Source organism: Nannobrachium achirus (genome assembly GCF_963921795.1).
Source record: "Nannobrachium achirus genome assembly, chromosome: 2".
Taxonomy (NCBI): domain Eukaryota; kingdom Metazoa; phylum Chordata; class Actinopteri; order Myctophiformes; family Myctophidae; genus Nannobrachium; species Nannobrachium achirus.
Window position 1 is genome coordinate 54647129 of NC_137811.1, and position 18665 is coordinate 54665793.

The following is an 18665-nucleotide window of genomic DNA, read 5'->3' on the forward strand; positions in this document are numbered from 1 at the left end:
CAGGTCATACTATTGTTGCGACCGTCAGGTCGCATTTACTATCAAAACCTCCACCGGCTGTCCGTCCGAAGTCAGTCAGTCAGTCAGTCAGTCAGTCAGTCAGTCAGTCAGTCAGTCAGTCCGTCAGTCCGTCAGTCCGTCAGTCACACGTCACACTTTTGCCCTGCTCATATCTCCGCAACCGTTGCCCCGATCCATGCCAAAATTTGCACACACTCCTTGCCTGCCAAACCACAACCTATCAATTCTCACATGGCCCTCTTCTAGCGCCACCATAAGGCCGATTCTTGCAAAACACATTTTTTGGACACTGCTCCAACAAATTTTGCCCAAAAAATCACGCAAATCGGTACACACTTGCTCTACACTCATGTCATCAACATGGATCTGTCCCATTTAGCGCCACCTTCAGGACAATTTTTTTAAACACATTTTTGGACACTACTCCTACACATTTTGCCCTAAAATCACGCACATCGCTACACAGTATGTCTACACTCATGTCATCAACATGGATCTGTCCCATATAGTGCCACCACCAGGCCGATTTTTTCAAACACATTTTTTGGACACTGCTCCTACACATTTTGGCCTAAAATCACGCTGCGACCTGACGGTCGCTTATCTCCTGATTAGGGAGTCTTACTGGTATATAATATAGAAATTGAATTTCTACAAGGTAGAGTGACAATGAATACAATATATTTATTAACAACAAAGTTAAGAGTTCTGAGGTACACTGCATGCATAGTGTCCTCCCGTTCTCTCAGGCCAGTCTCCTCTTATAGAAGACAGTATTACAAGAATAGCTGAAGAGGTGTCTAAACAGTGTCTAAAGATACAATTCAGTTGTGAAGAGTCTTCCGTATATGGACTGGTGATGTAGGAGCCAGTCAGCATTTGGCAGATGTTCGTATCACAGCTGCTGTCGAATTAGTCTTATCTAGTGACTCATCTAGTAATGCATACAGTAAGTTTGGGAAACACACAATATTACATATTGACAGTCGTATAAATAATTTCTACTACATTCCACACTTTCCTTATGCAAATGACAATTCATTTACATACTGTACAAGAGGATATTTATCGAATGGCAAAATCAGTCTTGAAAAACACATTTAATCTGGTAGGGGCAAAAACCAGCATTATCTTGGTAAAATTCCAACCTACGACCCTCAGTTTGAGCGATCACTTCGTAAAGCCAGCATTTTGTTCTGTGTATTTGTTTTTTCTGACCTTTTCTCCACATGAGCTCAAAATAAATGAGTCCCTTCTCTTATTGGATCTTCCAGTGCTGTATGTACTGTCTCTCCTTTCCTTATTTTGGGCAATGTCACGACAAGAGGGCTTCTAGGCCCTTTTTGACCACGGCGTCCTGCATAGCAGTTGGATGCAGGTGCACTGCAGGGGCGTCACAAGGGGTAGGAAAGTGGGACTGAGTTACTAGGGCCCAAGGTGGAGGGGCCCTAGTAACTTTAGCTAATGAAAAATAGCAGATCTACAAGCTCACAGCGCGGCACCGAGTGCCGCGCTGCGAGCGCCGCGAGCTTGCAGATCTGCTATTTTTGAAAAGTCGTGAAAATTTGTGCAAATTTTTGAATATGTATTTTTTAAGCGAACATTTGTAACTCAAATTTTGCTTCTGGGGGGTCCCTGGAACTAAATATTTTGAGATGGGGGTCCGTGGCCAAATTCATATCATTTTGGGGGTCCTTGACATGAAAAGGTTTGAGCATCACTGACATGGAAACATAGGTTTCTTGCACACATTTTCACGATTTTTTTCAAAAATAGCAGATCTACAAGCTTGCAGCGCGGCACTCGGTGCCGCGCTGTGAGCTTGTATATCTGCTATTTTACAATAGTTAACATTCATGGGGGGCCCACAGTGAATCCTTGTACCCAGGGCCCAGAATTTGGTGTGACGCCACTGGATTAGCCATAAAATATAACTTCCAGGAGTGGGCGCTAATATTCGGAGGTTATGTCTCTCCTGGAGTTATAACGCAGAGTCAAATGGCTCTCGCTGGTTGAGCCTCAACGTCCCTATTCGCCTCAAAACATGTTTAAATCATGAAGTTGCTCACCTCATCGTCGAAACAGCTTTATATCTACCGATGAGCCCACTCGTTGGCATGTGTTAGTCCATATGTTTCTAATAAATTAATGTTTACTCAAACTTCTCTGAGACTCGCGTTTCCTCGTCGGAATGTTTCTGCATACAGAGCGCTTCAGAACTACAGAACGTTGGAATACTTCCGCATACAAAAACGTCATGTCCTAGTATGAGCAAATCGCAACGGCGATCAACGCCACGTGATATGTAGCCTCGCGTAGCCAGGCTTTTACTCATCTCGCGTGATATGTTCGGCCATTTTTACCCAAGCAGTTCAAAAACAAGGAAAGCGATGAGACTCGGAGAAGTTTTAGTAAACATTAATTTATTAGAAACATATGGACTAACACATGCCAACGAGTGGGCTCATCGGTAGATATAAAGCTGTTTCGACGATGAGGTGAGCAACTTCATGATTTAAACATGTTTTGAGGCGAATAGGGACGTTGAGGCTCAACCAGCGAGAGCCATTTGACTCTGCGTTATAACTCCAGGAGAGACATAACCTCCAAATATTAGCGCCCACTCCTGGAAGTTATAATTTATGGCTACCACTGAATGCAGGTGCAGGGCGGTTATGACACTGGTGGTTCTGGCTATTACATATTGACAGTCGTATAAATAATTTCTACTACAGGACTTTTTGTGGTGTTTTTCTTTTTTGTAAATTGACGCCCTACTTGATCACACTACAGCGTCAAACAAAAGCATCAAAAGAAGTAGCAGATGGGCGTCCGGTGGCCTACTGGTCAAGGCGCATACCACATAGGCACCGCCACATAGGCATGGTTGCCGCGGCATCGCCGGTTCGGTTCCCGATCCGGAGGATGTTTACCGCATGTCACACCCCATCTCTCTCCCCATTTTTTTCCTGTCAGTCTACTGGACCTCCCTTGGTCAATAAAGGCAAAAGCCCCCAAAAAATAAAAAAAATAAAATAAAAGAAGTAGCAGATCCGCAAACTGGAAACGCGTCTCGAAGCGACGCGTTTTGAGCTTGTCGATCTGCCACTTTGATGTTTTCGAATAGCGGGGGGCCTGCCGCCCGCCGCTCCTTAATACATATAGGGGAAACACTGGGTGAATACATTGGTGATTCTTCAGTCCATCTAATCGACTAAAAGTCTTGGAACACTGTTTACAGATGACTGTTTTTTGTGTCTCTTCAGGCCACCTAACAGACTGAACCTCTTGTCCAGAGAGGGTTTTCTCTCTAAAGGTTTTCTCCAGCGTGTATACGCTGGTGTCTCTTCAGGTTAGATAACAGACTGAAACTCTTGTCACACTCTTTACAGATGAAAGGTTTTTCTCCGGTGTGTATACGCTGGTGACTCTTCAGGTGACCTAACTGACTGAAACTCTTGTCACACTCTTTACAGAGGAAAGGTTTTTCTCCTGTATGTATACGCTGGTGACTCTTCAATCTACCTAACTGACTGAAACTCTTGTCACACTCTTTACAGTGGAAAGGGTTTTCTCCAGTGTGTATACGCTGGTGACTCTTCAATCTACCTAACTGACTGAAACTCTTGTCACACTCTTTACAGAGGAAAGGTTTTTCTCCTGTATGTATACGCTGGTGACTCTTCAATCTACCTAACTGACTGAAACTCTTGTCACACTCTTTACAGTGGAAAGGTGTTTCTCCTGTGTGGATATGCTGGTGACGCTTCAAGCTACCTAACTCACTGAAACTCTTGTCACACTCTTTACAGTGGAAAGGTGTTTCTCCTGTGTGGATATGCTGGTGACGCTTCAAGCTACCTAACTCACTGAAACTCTTGTCACACTCTTTACAGTGGAAAGGGTTTTCTCCAGTGTGTATACGCTGGTGATTCTTGAGGTTATCTAAACGACTGAAACTCTTGTCACACTGTTTACAGAGGAAAGGTTTTTCTCCTGTGTGGATTAACAGATGTCTCTTCAGCGCACTTAACTCATTCTGTGCCAGATGCCAAAATGGCTCCAAGGTAGCTGTGCCGAGATTTTGTATGTTTTTCTTTACTATGCAATGAAAAAAAATGATTTTTTTTTTATAACAGAAACAGACACAGTTGTTGTGATTCAGTGGCAAAAATAATTTTGGCAATCGGACAAATGGTTCCAGAGATAGAGCTGTTTGAATGAAAAAAAGTGTCCATCCACTAGAATGGACACACATGAACACACATTTTCTCAATCAGCTAAACGAGGGAGCGAACACACAAACAGAGAAAAGCATCTCTCTGATCTCAGGTCATTTTGACATCTTTTAAAAAAAAAAAAAAAATGATGTTTTTTTTTTTTTTCTATGTAAAAAACACAAAAACCGTCATAAGCCGTCATTGGCACACAGGGCTATTGGAAAAAAAACCGTCATAAGCAGTCATTGGCACAGAATGAGTTAACATACTGAAGCTCTTGTCACACTGTTTACGTGAGTTTTCTTATAAGTCAGCTGATGTGTCTTGTTGTCTTCTCCTGGTTGAGTTAAAGTCTTGGTAAACATTTGATGACTGTAATTGCGACCGTAAGGTCGCAGTTTAGTATGAAAACCTCCACCGGCCGTCCGTCGGTCACACGTGCGGTCGACCGCACGTCACACGTGCGGTCGACGTGTGATGAGGTCACGATGAGTCATCTATGCCCAAATATAGATTTCTAGGTCAGATGGCCCATAGAGTTTGTGATGTCAAACCTAGCAACCCAATATAAACAAACCTGATGTCAGACCTGAAGTATCCTTTTATACCCATATATGGAGATACAGAGATCTCCATATATGGGCATATTAGAGAGCCCATATATGGGCATATACGGATGACATCAGGGATATCCATATATGGGCATAAAAGGGACAAGGGCTTACAGTTAAGAGATCTCCATATATGGGCATATCAGAAAGCCCATATATGTTCATATACTGATGACATCAGGAATATCCATATATGGGCATAAAAGGGACAAGGACTTACAGTTAAGAGATCTCCATATATGGGCATAAAGGGACAAGGACTGTTACAGTAGATATAGAGATGTCCATGGGCATAAATGAACAAGGACTGACAAACACTGAGATCTCCATATAACCTATGGGAATATAAGGGACGAGGACTGTCAGCTTGTAGACCTATTTTCTAAATATTGTTGTACATTAAAAACTTGAAATGGGTCGTTCTGCATAGTACTTGGGATTTGTTGATGTAAATGTTCACATAGAGTGTAATAATTGGTAAAACAAACTTTTGGCCTATTTGTGGAGATAAGCGACCAACGGTCGCTTATCTCCCGATTAGGGAGTCTTACTGGTATATTGATTTGTCTGTGTCTCCTTGTTCCTGGCTGGTTAGAGTTCTGGTGATTTGCTGGAAGGATTCTGAGGGGATCTGTCCATTTATGGGCATTTGGCAGTAGAGGTCATCATGACTCGACTGATATGTACAATCAGAAGAGCAGACCTTAGTCTGGCAAGATTGAGAACACACTCCTTCCTGGAGTGGTGGTGCATCATCAAATCCGCATCTAGACATGGACTATGTTAGGGATAGGGTGTTTTAGTTTCTGTTGGGTAATGGACAATTTTTGTTATCCTCTTCCTGACCCCCTATGTTCTCTTTCCTGTTATCTATGTTCTCTTCCCTGTTATCCCTCTCTCACAGTAAGAACACTGCACCATCGATCCTCTGGTCTCTGTGGAATGAAATGGAATTCAAAAATATTTTCAAATCTTTATACAGTGCTGAGCAGAGCTCTGGTCTGACCTCACTCACAACACAAACGGTTGCCATGCATGCCTGACAACACCGATGTGCGCAGGCCCCTCCAAATTTGTGCAATAGTGACATCATCAATACTGTATGACATCACCACCATGATGGAAGAGATCATGATGGAAGAGATCCACGTAGATGCCACGCCGTAATTAGATCCAGTTTATTAATTTTTGGGCGGTGCAAACCACTCCTATGTTTCACTTTGTGTGTATGGCATAAAATGGATTCTGTTAGTGTGGTTCCCCTGACATCACAGTGATGTCAGAGTGTGATGTCGGAGCGGAAAACCCATAGACCGTAAAAAGCGTACACGTCGTCCAGACAGACAGACGGACTAATGTGCCGTTTCACATAGGCTACTAAACTGCGACCTTCGGTCACAATTATACATAATATACACGGTACATTTTGGTTTCAGTATCTGCGTATCTAGTAAATACTGATGGTAGACTACACTGAGATTGACGATCAAATGTCATACAGTTTGTTACTTGCGCCCATCAGAAAAGCGAGGCGCAAGTACTGCGTTCAGTTGAAAGTTTTTTGTCTGTGGCACACATAGGAACACTTTAATATAATATATATATAACACTTTAATATTATATATATATATATATATATATATATATATATATATATCATATATATAATATATATAATAGTATATATTATATATTATTATATATATAATATATAATATATTGTGGCAAACCAGGGGAAACTAAGCGGCCTGTTAAGCTCAGACTGGGGGAGGTGATAGAGGGAGTTTACTTTCCTATCCAGGTTCTACAGCCACTTGGTAATTGGCATTGGTCACACCTGGAGCCTATCCACTAAATACCCTGAAACCTATATAGCAAGCTCCAAACAGCCAGGCTGGCCTTTGAATGCCAGACAGAGAGGAGGAAAGACCTCTCTCACTTGGAGTGAGAGGCTAGGAGGACAGACCGTAAAAGTGAGTGGGAATTAATTCTTGAACAGTGTGGAAGAACTTTGATGCGGTTTGGATGTCTAAAGTTGAATTTAATTCAATTTAAGTATATATATCTATTTTTAAGTATATTTTTTAAATTTATATTTTTAACATACTTTTAGTTAAGTACAAAAAAACAAAGTATACTTTTAATACATTAGTATACTTAAATTATATTTTTAATATGCTTAAGTATACTACTTTTTTACCTGGGATCCTGTCCATGAATATCACAAACAGGATATATATATATAATAAGTTGATACATATTATTATCACAAGACAATATTATATCATCATAAGATCTGATCAATATTGTGATATCTGGTTTCGGCCATATCACCCAGCTCTAATATATACTCGTCATAATGGAGAGGAAAGGATTTAATTTTCTATACTACCGGTACTTGTACAGAATATACAGTATATACCATATACAGTATATAGTTATAGACAGATGTTGTAATAGGCTGCCAGTAGACTCACGTGTTGAAATGAAACACTGCATTTTCATATTACATAAGTAATTAGCCTTTGGGAACCAACGCTTCCCAGGCCATATGGCGTGAGGCAGCTTGACGTACAAGCACACCCCCTGGACATGACGCTAGAATGTCACAGGGACTTACCCCCATTCCCACCCTTAATGCTGAGTGCCAAGCAGGGAGGCATTTTTATAATAGTCTTTGGTATGACTCTGCCAGGGAACTGAGCCCCGACCTCTCTCATTTTACTTTTTACTTTCTATAGTGTATGTACAGTATACTGTACATACACAGTATAGATGAACACAGATGTCCAAGTACCCAATAGACATGTGTAATGAAATTAAACACTGTATATTCATATGACATAATATCATATTTATCAACACACACTATAGAGAAAAATATTATCCTGGAAAACAATACAAAATCAAGCAAATATTACAGTATCCATATAGTATTCTTCTGCAGAAAATAAGAAACCTAAACATTATCTGTCCAGAAATGGAACATACTTGATGATCCAACTCAATAGAAATGCAAATCACATTCTTAACATGAGTGGCAAATAAAAATAAAAAATCTAGGAAAAAGTAACCAACATATAGCTATCAGAGCTGAAAACTATTTTTGATACTTGCATACTCATTTTGCATGTCGTTGTTTTTTGTATTTCTTGCCTGTAATTGCAAAGATAGTATAGCATTTTCACGACTGCATTATCACTTAATTCCTATGTGGATATTTGACATAAAATGTAAGTAAATCATTGTTTATATGCCCTGAAAAAAGCTCACAAGATGGCATACAAAAAGAGAGGTATTTTGCACATTCAGTGTCCCCTCATTTAAGCCAAACCAAAATTGTTTATGCAGTGGATCTCACCATTTTCTCTGTAGTCTACACAAACACACATATCCTCGTTCCTATTCTGAGAAAAGAGGCGGCTGCTTAACACAATCAAGATGCAGTGATGTGGTAAGCAGCATAACAAACAGATAACAAATATGCAGAGGAGCCCAGGCAGGCTAACATCATGTATATCCTCACTGTTGTGAAACAAAACATTTTATCTCCATATTTCGTTTTATTATGTTTTAGCAGATCTACTATAGGTCACAATCTATGGTCACAATGCATTGCGAGGCATTGTGAGCTTTTAGATCTGATATTTTTTATTTCCAAAAGAGCTTGATACATTTTCAAGTCTAAAATAACATGCCCAAAATCAGGACACCAAGTTGAAAGTTTATATATATATATATATATATATATATATATATATATATATATATATATATATATATATATATATATATATATATATATATATATGTTACAGTATGTTTGGGTAACTCAGGACGGTAAGAGTAAGAGCGCTTGTTTTGTCGTTCACCACACACTAATCACCACCAGATGGCGACACAGCCATTCAATAGTGAAGGCGCTGACGTCACTCGTTTGCGACTCTCTTTCTTTATTTACTAGCCTAGCCTAGCCTAGCCTAGCCTAGCCTAGCCTAGCCTAGCTTAGCCATTAGCTCCATTGTAGTCACTTGGACAGGGCGTTTATCGTGGGCTTGCCCAGGCCTTACGGCCTGGGCATAAATATAACGATTGCATTCACCACGGCTTCGTAACTCGCGCGGCCGCGCGGCCCTGGCCCGCTCTTCGCGGCCACTCGCGCCTGCGGCGCTCGGGGGCGAAGAGCAGGACCAAGGTCCGCTGGCCTTCGCGCCGCTTGCAATGTCGTGGACAATCGAGCGGCTCCGCCTGGAGGACGACAGGACGTTGTTGTGGCGACCGCTTGCTCCGCCCCGTGCGGCACCACGAGTGCTCCGTTTCTCGACCGTCCTGTTTCTCTAACAAACCGTGACATATATATATATATATATATATATGTAACCAATGAAAATCATTAAGAGCTTGTTATTGGATGATAACTACAGTGGATCCATTGGAACACAGGTTCTTTTTTACATTTCCTGTAAAGTAATGGTTTTGAAAATAAATAAAAAAAGTACAGAGCCGATAGGCTGTATTATTATATATTCACTTCTGCTGCTGATATGTGGGAACACTGGGGGAGGTTGCTGTTCTCATATAGGCTACAGTACATACTGTAGGTAGCTGTCCACTGCTGTCTAGCTCTGTCTAACACACAATTATTTATTTATGTCCACAAATAGAAGCCAGTAAGGGACACAAACGTTGTGGTCACAAAGCAACAATGCTACTTGCATAACTCAAGTTCATGGCATCATCATCACAGATATTACATGCTACAATATACATAAGTGTTGCTGTGCCAACACAGCAATGCATCACTATATTAAAGATAGAGGTAACGTTAGCAGGGCCAACTCCAAATGTGGCTACCAATAATAGCTGACACAGAACAAATAACTGTTGAGCTTTTTTTTGTACAGACCTACATGTACCAGTTGCAATCATCTTGCTATAGCAGACTGTGCATGTGTCCTACCAAATGTTTAAGTAGCCTTGGGAACCAACGCTTCGTGAGCTATGTGGCCCATAGGAGCCTATCGCCCGTTTCCTTAGCATGGGGCCTTAACATAAGCCCTTTCCAACCCTTGATACTGAGTGCCAATAGGGAGGCATTGGGTACGATTTTTATTGTCTTTTTTTATGACTCAGCCGGTGATTGTCTTTTTTTTATGACTTGGTCGGTGTTTGAACCCTGACCTCTGAGCTGACATATCCCACTGATACCCAGCCATGAGATTACATTCACAAATAGGATGATATTTTAGCAGCTTAAAAAACTGCTAGGCTGCAGTGCATCTGGCCTCCAGAACAAACACCTTTCTGGTTTCTTAACATGTATCAGAGCTGTAATATATGTGTCTGAAAATATCAGGCTTCACTGATTAATATGTGTTTACAGAAGAGGGGTAGCCTACTGTAGATGAGAGACTACACAATCTTCTAGGAAAAAGTAAAACAAAGGTCTTGTCTGTTGGGTTAGAAAAACACTCTCCTGTTTATAGATTTGCTGTTAGGGAGTGGTTTCTGGGTGTGATAAGCCTATAGATGTAATGGTGGTGTTTAGACCTACTGTTTCCAGTCTGCAGTCTCCTGGATGAATGGCCATGCATGCCATGGAAAATGTAATTAAATAAGAGCATCTGGTATACATCTCTGTTGACTGTCCAGTGCTGATTCATTACACTCTGTCCTCTGGTAACATGATATACAGTACGCTCTTAAAGGCAAAACACGTTAAAAACACAACTGCAATTCCTGTAATGTTGGTCAGCATCTCCGAAAGCTGCTGTAAATGTTTCCCCGAAAAGCACAAAATAAATCGCTCTGGTCCTTTTTGCTCATGAGGATTTCTTTAATGTTATCATCCTGGTGGTTCCCAGAACCAGTGTTTAGACAATATAAGAGAATAAGATACAGTCAACATGGTTGCAACTGAGGAGCTCCCTGGAGCCACAGTCATGGTCGTTAGTGACTTCAATCAGACTCTTTCATGGATGTGAAAGAAAGTGCGAGGCACATCACCATGGTGACAGCTGATAGGCAGCAGATGGCCCTACACTGAGCAACAAGATGCCCCACTGCCCTTCCTTGACATAAATAATTCAATCAATACGTGGGTCTAAAACCAGCGTCTAAACATAGCACAAGGTGGATGGCTGGGGGGGTTGGGGTGGCGGAAATGCAGAGAAAGGAGAGAAAGGAGGTGAGAGGGGGAACGTCATGAGGGAACATAGAGAGCCGTTAGAAGACAGGAGAGGAACGGGAGGTATTTAGGTTAATGTGGAACAACCTCTACAAGCTTTCTATGACTGTTTCACTCACAACTCTAGGAAACACATTGTGTAAAACAACCTGCAAGACACAGACCATACGATACGTTATTCACAATGGGGCTGTTAAGTATGACATCATTTTGTAGGCAGAGGAGCATTTCTGCCCCCAGTTTCCGTGAATCTTTTTACTATTTTTACTATTTACACATTTTTCTTCTCTTTGTTGTTGAAAGGAAAGTGTTAGAATTATACTTTAGTCGTTATTTTTGTCTCGGATCTGTTGAAAATAGCGAGGGACAGAAAATGCTCTGGGGGCAGATTCTCCTCTGCCTACAAAATGATGTCACGGCTTAAAAGCCCCTATCATCGCTGCTGTTGGGCAGAAACCTTGCGTCGCCATATTTCAACTTTTTACAACGTTTTTTCCCCCCCGTAAATGAATGCTCTTCTTCGTCATACACTACATTGTCACACAAAAGCAGCACAAATAGATATCTACGAGCTCACATAGTGTCATGATGCCACGAGCAGTGAACTTGTAGATCTGCTATTTTTACTTTTATGGAAAATGTTTTAAAGTGAAAATGGTTACGAGTGTCTGTGGGTTTGAACATATTGAACCATTGAAAAGTGTTCCGTTAACAAGAGCTTCAGACTAAATAATGACTGGATTCATTGGAACACAAGTTATTATTTTTTAATATTTTTTTAATATAATATTTCCTGAAAAGTAACAGATTTGGACGTACAAGGTTTCCACCCGACAGTGACAATATGTAATATGTAACATAGGCAGGGCCTTCTGGGTTATGTAATTGACAGTACACTGCACTGCACTCAGTCTGTGCTCCTATTTGAACACACACGGGGAAGAGAGATTATAATATCATTTTATAATTGAATGCATAATCTTGAGTCTACTCTTCTGAGGGGCAACGCCTGAAACTGTCAGTTACATAAGAAGCCAAGTGCCAGCATCAAAGAAACAGAGGATGTGATATCACATTTGATATGGGGGACAGGATTAAATGCCAAGGATGTGTAAAAGAGGAAGAGGTCACAGGGGCTTGGCAGATTGCATGAAATGGCACTCTGGATCTCAGATACAGATAATAATTTGATTCAACTAAAACAAGGGTCTTCAACAGGGGGTCCGGGACCCCTATGGGGTCCTCAGAGTTACTGCAGGGGGTCCATATTAGTGGAAAATAGAAGATCTACAAGCTTGTAGATCGGCTATTTTCGGCAAAGAGGTTTGGTGTAGAGGGGAAAAGCAGACTAAGTACAGAGTGAAAGGTCAAGTTTATTAAGTATTGACGGTTCAAGTGGTTAAATATCTGAAAACACAAATTGACATGAATCCAAAATACACTGATGATTGTGCGGTCAAACGATGAAACTATATGGAATCTATGAACAGGTTGTGGGGGGTCCCTGCTTCGTCTCTCTCTCAGCTAAGGGGTCCTTGGCCTGAAAACGTTGAAGACCCCTGGACTAGAAGCTAAATCTCGTCATTCCTCATCCTTAAAAGCCCTGGGTGTGTAGCAGCCTTCCATTTCAATATAGACAGCCAGGGGCGTCACAAGGGGTAGGAAAGTGGGACTGAGTTACCAGGGCCCAAGGTGGAGGGGCCCTAGTAACTTTTGCTATTGAAAAATAGCAGATATACAAGATCACAGCGCGGCACCGAGTGCCGCTCTGCGAGCTTGTAGATCTGCTATTTTTGAAAAAGTCGTGAAAATGTGTGCAAATCTTTTAATATGTATTTTTTAAGCGAACATTTGTAACTCAAATGTTGCTTCCGGGGTAGTCCCTGGAACTAAATATTTTGAGATGGGGGTCCGTGGCCAAATTCATATCATTTTGGGGGTCCTTCACATGAAAAGGTTTGAGCATCACTGACATGGAAACATGGGTTTCTTGCACACATTTTCACAATTTTTCAAAAATAGCCGATCTACAAGCTTGCATATCTGCTATTTTTCAATAGTTAACATTCATGGGGGGCCCACAGTGAATCCTTGTACCCAGGGCCCAGAATTTGGTGTGACGCCCCTGTAGACAGCACTGCTCTAACCTCAGAGTTCAGTGGTTCCCAACCGTTTCTGGATCAGGGTTGACTTGAAAATATCCAAAGTGTCCGTGGCCCACCCAGTTGACCACGCAATGTTAAAGGAGTAGTTCACCCCCAAAATGACTTTTTTTCTATTGATTACTCACGCCTTGAGACTTGAGTTCAATAATATTTGTGGGTCTTCGTCACATTCCTAAGACAATAAATTGATTATAGTAAATTTACCCCCATTGATTCCGGATGGGGACCCAAATGCATTTGGGTCCCCATCCTGAATGAATGGGGTAAGTTTACTATAATACATTTTTTGTCTTAGGAATGCGATAAATACAAATATTATTGAACTCAAGTCTCCATGAGGTGAGTAATCAATAAGCTCCTGACAGAGAGCGGTGCCCGGCATAAAGGTGATCGGATCGCCGCTTGTCAAGAATCGCCGATCCAACCGATATGCCCAAGCCCATACATAGGCATATATGGAGATCTGGTTGTCCAGAACCACCAATCAGACTGATATGCCCATTATACTGTAAGATGACATCAGGGATCTCCATACATGGGCGTAAAAGAGACAGACAAACTGGTACCACAGGTATTGCATATTGAGGTCCAACAGGCATTTTGACCTTGTCAAACTACAAGAAGGAGAAAGGGTGAAAGTATTCAGTGTGGATCTCTGAGTGGAAGGTGCTGAATGATGATGGATAAGGCTTTTAGATAATGGAAAACATCCTACTCCTCTGTGGGACAAGAAGACAGAGTGCTACATGACTTCCTAGCAACAGCAGCTGCTGAGAAACTTCCTAGTTTCTCAGCAGCTGTATGACTCATCAGTACCACGGAAGACATCCTGTTAGTGACATTACACGACAGTCAGATATAAACATTTAATCCACCCAAAATTACGGGCGGGTCGGTAATACTCATTCGTTAAGCAGTACACCAGCTTTTGTGAAATGTGGGTCCTTTGTCACTCAACAACCGTTTTTTTGGCGATATATTGGCCTATTCATGATTGTTATCATCAGAGTATGATTGTGGGCTCGCTGAAAGCGGGCACACGTATGTTATCCTCATTATTTATCAAGTATGTTTATTCTTCTCAAGACTTTGGCAGGTTCCATTGAGTTCAATGGGCGAGTGATGCTAGCTTGAGGATTGGTCGAGCTTCACATGACAATTTGTCAACAATATATAGGCAACCACACTCGCAATTTCTATATTTATAGTGTTCCATGCGAGCCCTCACTGTTTCGTAGGAAAAGTATTTCTAGTGTCTGTTAAAATATCTTAAACAGCTTGAAATCTTTATTTTATTTATTTATTTCATTACAACACTTTTCCAGACAAGTGTTCTCACTTAGATGTTGTAATTTAGGTCACGGTCCATTGTGCCATAACCTTATTTTGTTCTGTAAATTCACTTCAGCCCTTACAGTCACATATTAGTCTGTCTGTGCCCGGGTAGCTCAGTCGGTGGAGCTCTCGCCTTTGTACCGCAAGGTCATGGGTTCGATTCCGGGCACCGCCAACTCAGCGTATGAGTAGCACGGCTTGGCAAGTCGTGCGGCAAGTACTGGGAGCTGATGGTAGGTGTGGCGCTCCACCTCAGCAGTCCATCTCCCAGGGGTCTAGCGCATTGTAACGGGGACAGACTCCCGCGTGTTACCGGCTGATACCGACAATAAGCCACTCCCGACCTACTTGTTGAACTCACTGTTACCGGTTAAAAAGTGTCAAAGCCAAACTCACCAGTACAGATGCTCCTCCACCATCTTGGTGATGGCGCGGGACACAGCCCTCTCATGAGGAGTCAGGTTGTTGTTGAGATTGACACCCAGCTTCTCCTCCAGGAAGTCCACAATGAACTCTAACCCGGACACCTGCTCATGGTTGTACTCGATCCACGGCATCTTTCCCTGTGGCGACAGCTTCCCGTCAAAGAAATTCTGCAGGGGGAGGGAAAGTAGAATATATTGTAGTGTAGAATATACTGTACATTCTTCTGGGGGAAATGAATCATTGCTGTTGAAGTTAAACACATCAAATTCATGTTCACACCTTGGTTGAAGTTAAATAGTTTCATGTTTTATGGAAGTAAATGTCTGGTCAAAGAATGGTTATTTGGTTAAATCTAGCGGGCATCCACATAAATCTTAAGGAATGTAATTCTTTTAACCAGAGTTTTCTTGACCTTAGTGAGCAACCATGTTATGAATCAAAACCCCATCATCTTTTTCAAAACTACATGTGATGAATTGAAACCAACATCTATATTTAGCAAACACTGAGAACTGACTCCATTTAGTTCTACCTGGTAGGGAAGATCCAGCATACGCAGGTATGTCTCTATCTTGAGGCAGAACGGTGAGAGGCTGGGAACGCCATTCTTTGGCCTGGAGAACTGATGGAGTATTATGGCATCCTTGGAGTCCAACTCTTGCTCCTTCCTACAACACAGACAAAAAGAAAGACTCAATGAACATATAAAAGGCTGGGAGAGGCTACTGCATCTCAACTGGCGAGTAACATAATGCTGCTGTGACATATACAGTATACAGTGGAGGAAGAAGTACTCAGTACATGTACTTAGTTGCGGTACTTTCCACCACTGCACACAAACAAAAAGAAAAACTCAATGAACGTATAAAAGGCTGCAGAATCTGCCGGAGAGAAGCTAGCGTATCTCAATGGCTGTGTAACATAATGCTGCTGTGACATATATACCATGACTGGTGCAAAATAGCAAGGCATGCTGTTCATTTGGAGGCTTTTCTCCCAGGAAGCGATATAGGGTCTCACCTTCCGCTTATTATAGGCTGTTGACACAGCAGGGAGAGTCCCTGCTTCCCTGAGCTCTGTTTCTTAAAGAACAATACCCCCCCACAGGCAAGCAACTTACGCATAGTGGCACTATGATGGATCATAGCAACTCATTCTTACTCCTAAGCTTTGAATTCTTTGTATAGTATATGTATTGTATATTATCTTGTCTGTTAAACATTCAAGCCTGTCTTCTGTTTATTCTATCCTTGTTCCTTTCTCTCTTTCTCTCCCTCTTCTCTCTACTATTAAACTGTCTTTGTATTTTTGTGACACACACACACACACACACACACACACACACACACACACACACACACACACACACACACACACACACACACACACACACACACACACACACACACACACACACACACACACACACACACACACACACACACACACACAATTCTCAGTGACTAGGGTGGTTCTCAAACACATATCATGTTCTCAGGGTACTAATGTTAAATGTTTCTCTGACACAAACCAAATTCTTTCATAATAAAAGCAATGTGGGAGGAAACCTTTATACAGCCAACACACAGGTATCCATAACGGGCAGTAGGTTTTATCTGCTTTATTTACTCACTGAGCCTCACAGCTCCACTGTCATTTCCTGATCAGTTAAAAGGTAGTTGCACTGTTAACTGTTCCAGCTTAATGTGATGAGGCAGAATTGTGGATCAAGTCCCTTATAACTAAAGCTAACTGATGAGATGAGAGGCGCAGCAGAAAATGTCATCTTCATTAGGTAAATGGAAGTCATTTAATGTGATTTACGTGGTTGATCATAAAGATCACTTCACTTCCCAAATTTACTATAGCTTGTTTGGGGGATTGTTGCCCAGTTGGCATAGCTGGTTTAGGAACTTACAAATATTAATTAATTTGGCAATCAATCAATCAATACAGAATTGTGATACAAGTTGGTATTCTTCATGTAGTGGCTACATGTGATTCTTTGGGTAAAGTATGACTAGTCTTGCTAGTCTTTGACTAACTCTCTGACACATAATCCCTGAGAGTGAAGTAGTGAGTAACTACACAAGCGCTTTGGGAATAGCAGTCAAACACACTTAGTCAATTTTGAATCCAAGAAATGTGTATGAATAATACAGGCCTACCATGCAAGACAAAAAGTCAAAACGCTCATAGCAACATCAGTTAAACATCACTGTAAGGAGAATTTATCACTGGAAAGAGAATTTAGATGGTTACATTTCTTAATGGACTGACACAATCTGTATTCGCCTACAGCGTGCATTGTTATTTGTTAGCGTTAGTTTTCAAATAATTGATACCAGAGTAATTTACTGTCTAGTCTAGTAGTTTATGACTTCAGTGTCGCTGTCCACTTAATGTGGGTGCTGAAATGGTCCTTCAATGTCGCTGTCTATTCGCAAAGTGGTGCTGAAGCTGTCCTAGGTGAGCGTTTCGTAAAGCACTGACCACGAAGGCTCTAGCAGACATACGCACATACCTAGATAGAATAGGCCTGAAACGCCGACTATTATGCCAGCCCATAACTAAACCAATGCCAAACTGTCGTCACATGGTTAGAAAGTAAACAGCTGCAGATACAGCCACGGTAGCCTACACGTGATTCAGCACTGTCTCCGCACGCAACGCAGCGTTGCAGAAGATTATTACCAGAGGGAAATGATAAACATTCATGCCATGGTCACTGCATTCACGGTGCAGGCCTAGTCCAAATAATCCTTGACTGACAGGAGAAAGGGAGAGCACAATTCATTGCACAATAGGCCCGAAGCCCCGAACTAATCTTGCATTGCAAAGATTACTGGATTTCATTCTCTGGTCCATTCGCTAAATTCAGGTGGTGGGTGGAAACAGCCTAGGCATGATGAAAGCCTATGATTTAACGCCATTAGAGCAAGGCGGCAGCACCGTGTGTCACACAGGAGTTCAGCAAAGGTCGTCCTGACACTGCAGCGCCGGAGGAGAGCTTTATTTACGCACAAGCCCCTCGGTGGAGACAGCACGGGACCTGGCACACGAACACACGCGTGATTCCGTTTTTTCCCCAACTGAGTCTCGTGTCCTTGTGGGGGCAAATCTGAACCCAACCCACCCAACCCGAACCAGCCATGTTCGCGGCCAGGAAAATAGGAGGAAATGTAGTAATGTAGCCTGGTTTTTAACGTTTTATTTTGTATTTATTTTTTTGTGCAGCCACCACCATCCAACGAGCCCATCCCAGTGCCAAATCAATCAAATCACTGTCACCAGAAGGCTGGTGCCAAACAACAACCATTTCTAGCCATGCAAACAGCAAAGATATAATGCTACTATAGCCGATCACATTATGGATTATGACGATGATAATGGCAAACATGGTAGATTGATATGTGTTGTGTTACATCACAGACACCAACCTGATGGCGAGCAGTTCGTGCAGTAGGTAAGCAGCAGCAGCAAGGAGGGCACCGCCGGTGATGTACAGAGTCTTCTTCCACCAGGAATCGGACCCCAGTGCCGACATGATCCCACCGTATTCATGTAAAGGGATCGCAATGATGTAGCCATATAAAGACTGGTGCTCATCGGAGCCACACAGCCCGAGGGGCAGGCTGTGATTCCGCCCCAGCTCCACCACACACGGTCGGGAAGAGGCGAAGCCAGCACCCCAGTACAT

General features: G+C 42.0%; 1 protein-coding gene across 1 annotated transcript in view; it reads right to left on the minus strand.

The window, feature by feature from the left end:
* faxcb (failed axon connections homolog, metaxin like GST domain containing b) overlaps positions 1–18665 on the minus strand; it is a gene marked incomplete at both ends in the record, with an annotated part of 32859 nt that extends 14194 nt beyond the window's left edge. The window contains 3 exons of the mRNA XM_080754252.1: positions 14936–15132; positions 15498–15633; positions 18406–18665. Coding sequence (XP_080610378.1) covers positions 14936–15132; positions 15498–15633; positions 18406–18665 — 593 coding nt within the window. The remainder of the gene's footprint in view (positions 1–14935; positions 15133–15497; positions 15634–18405) is intronic.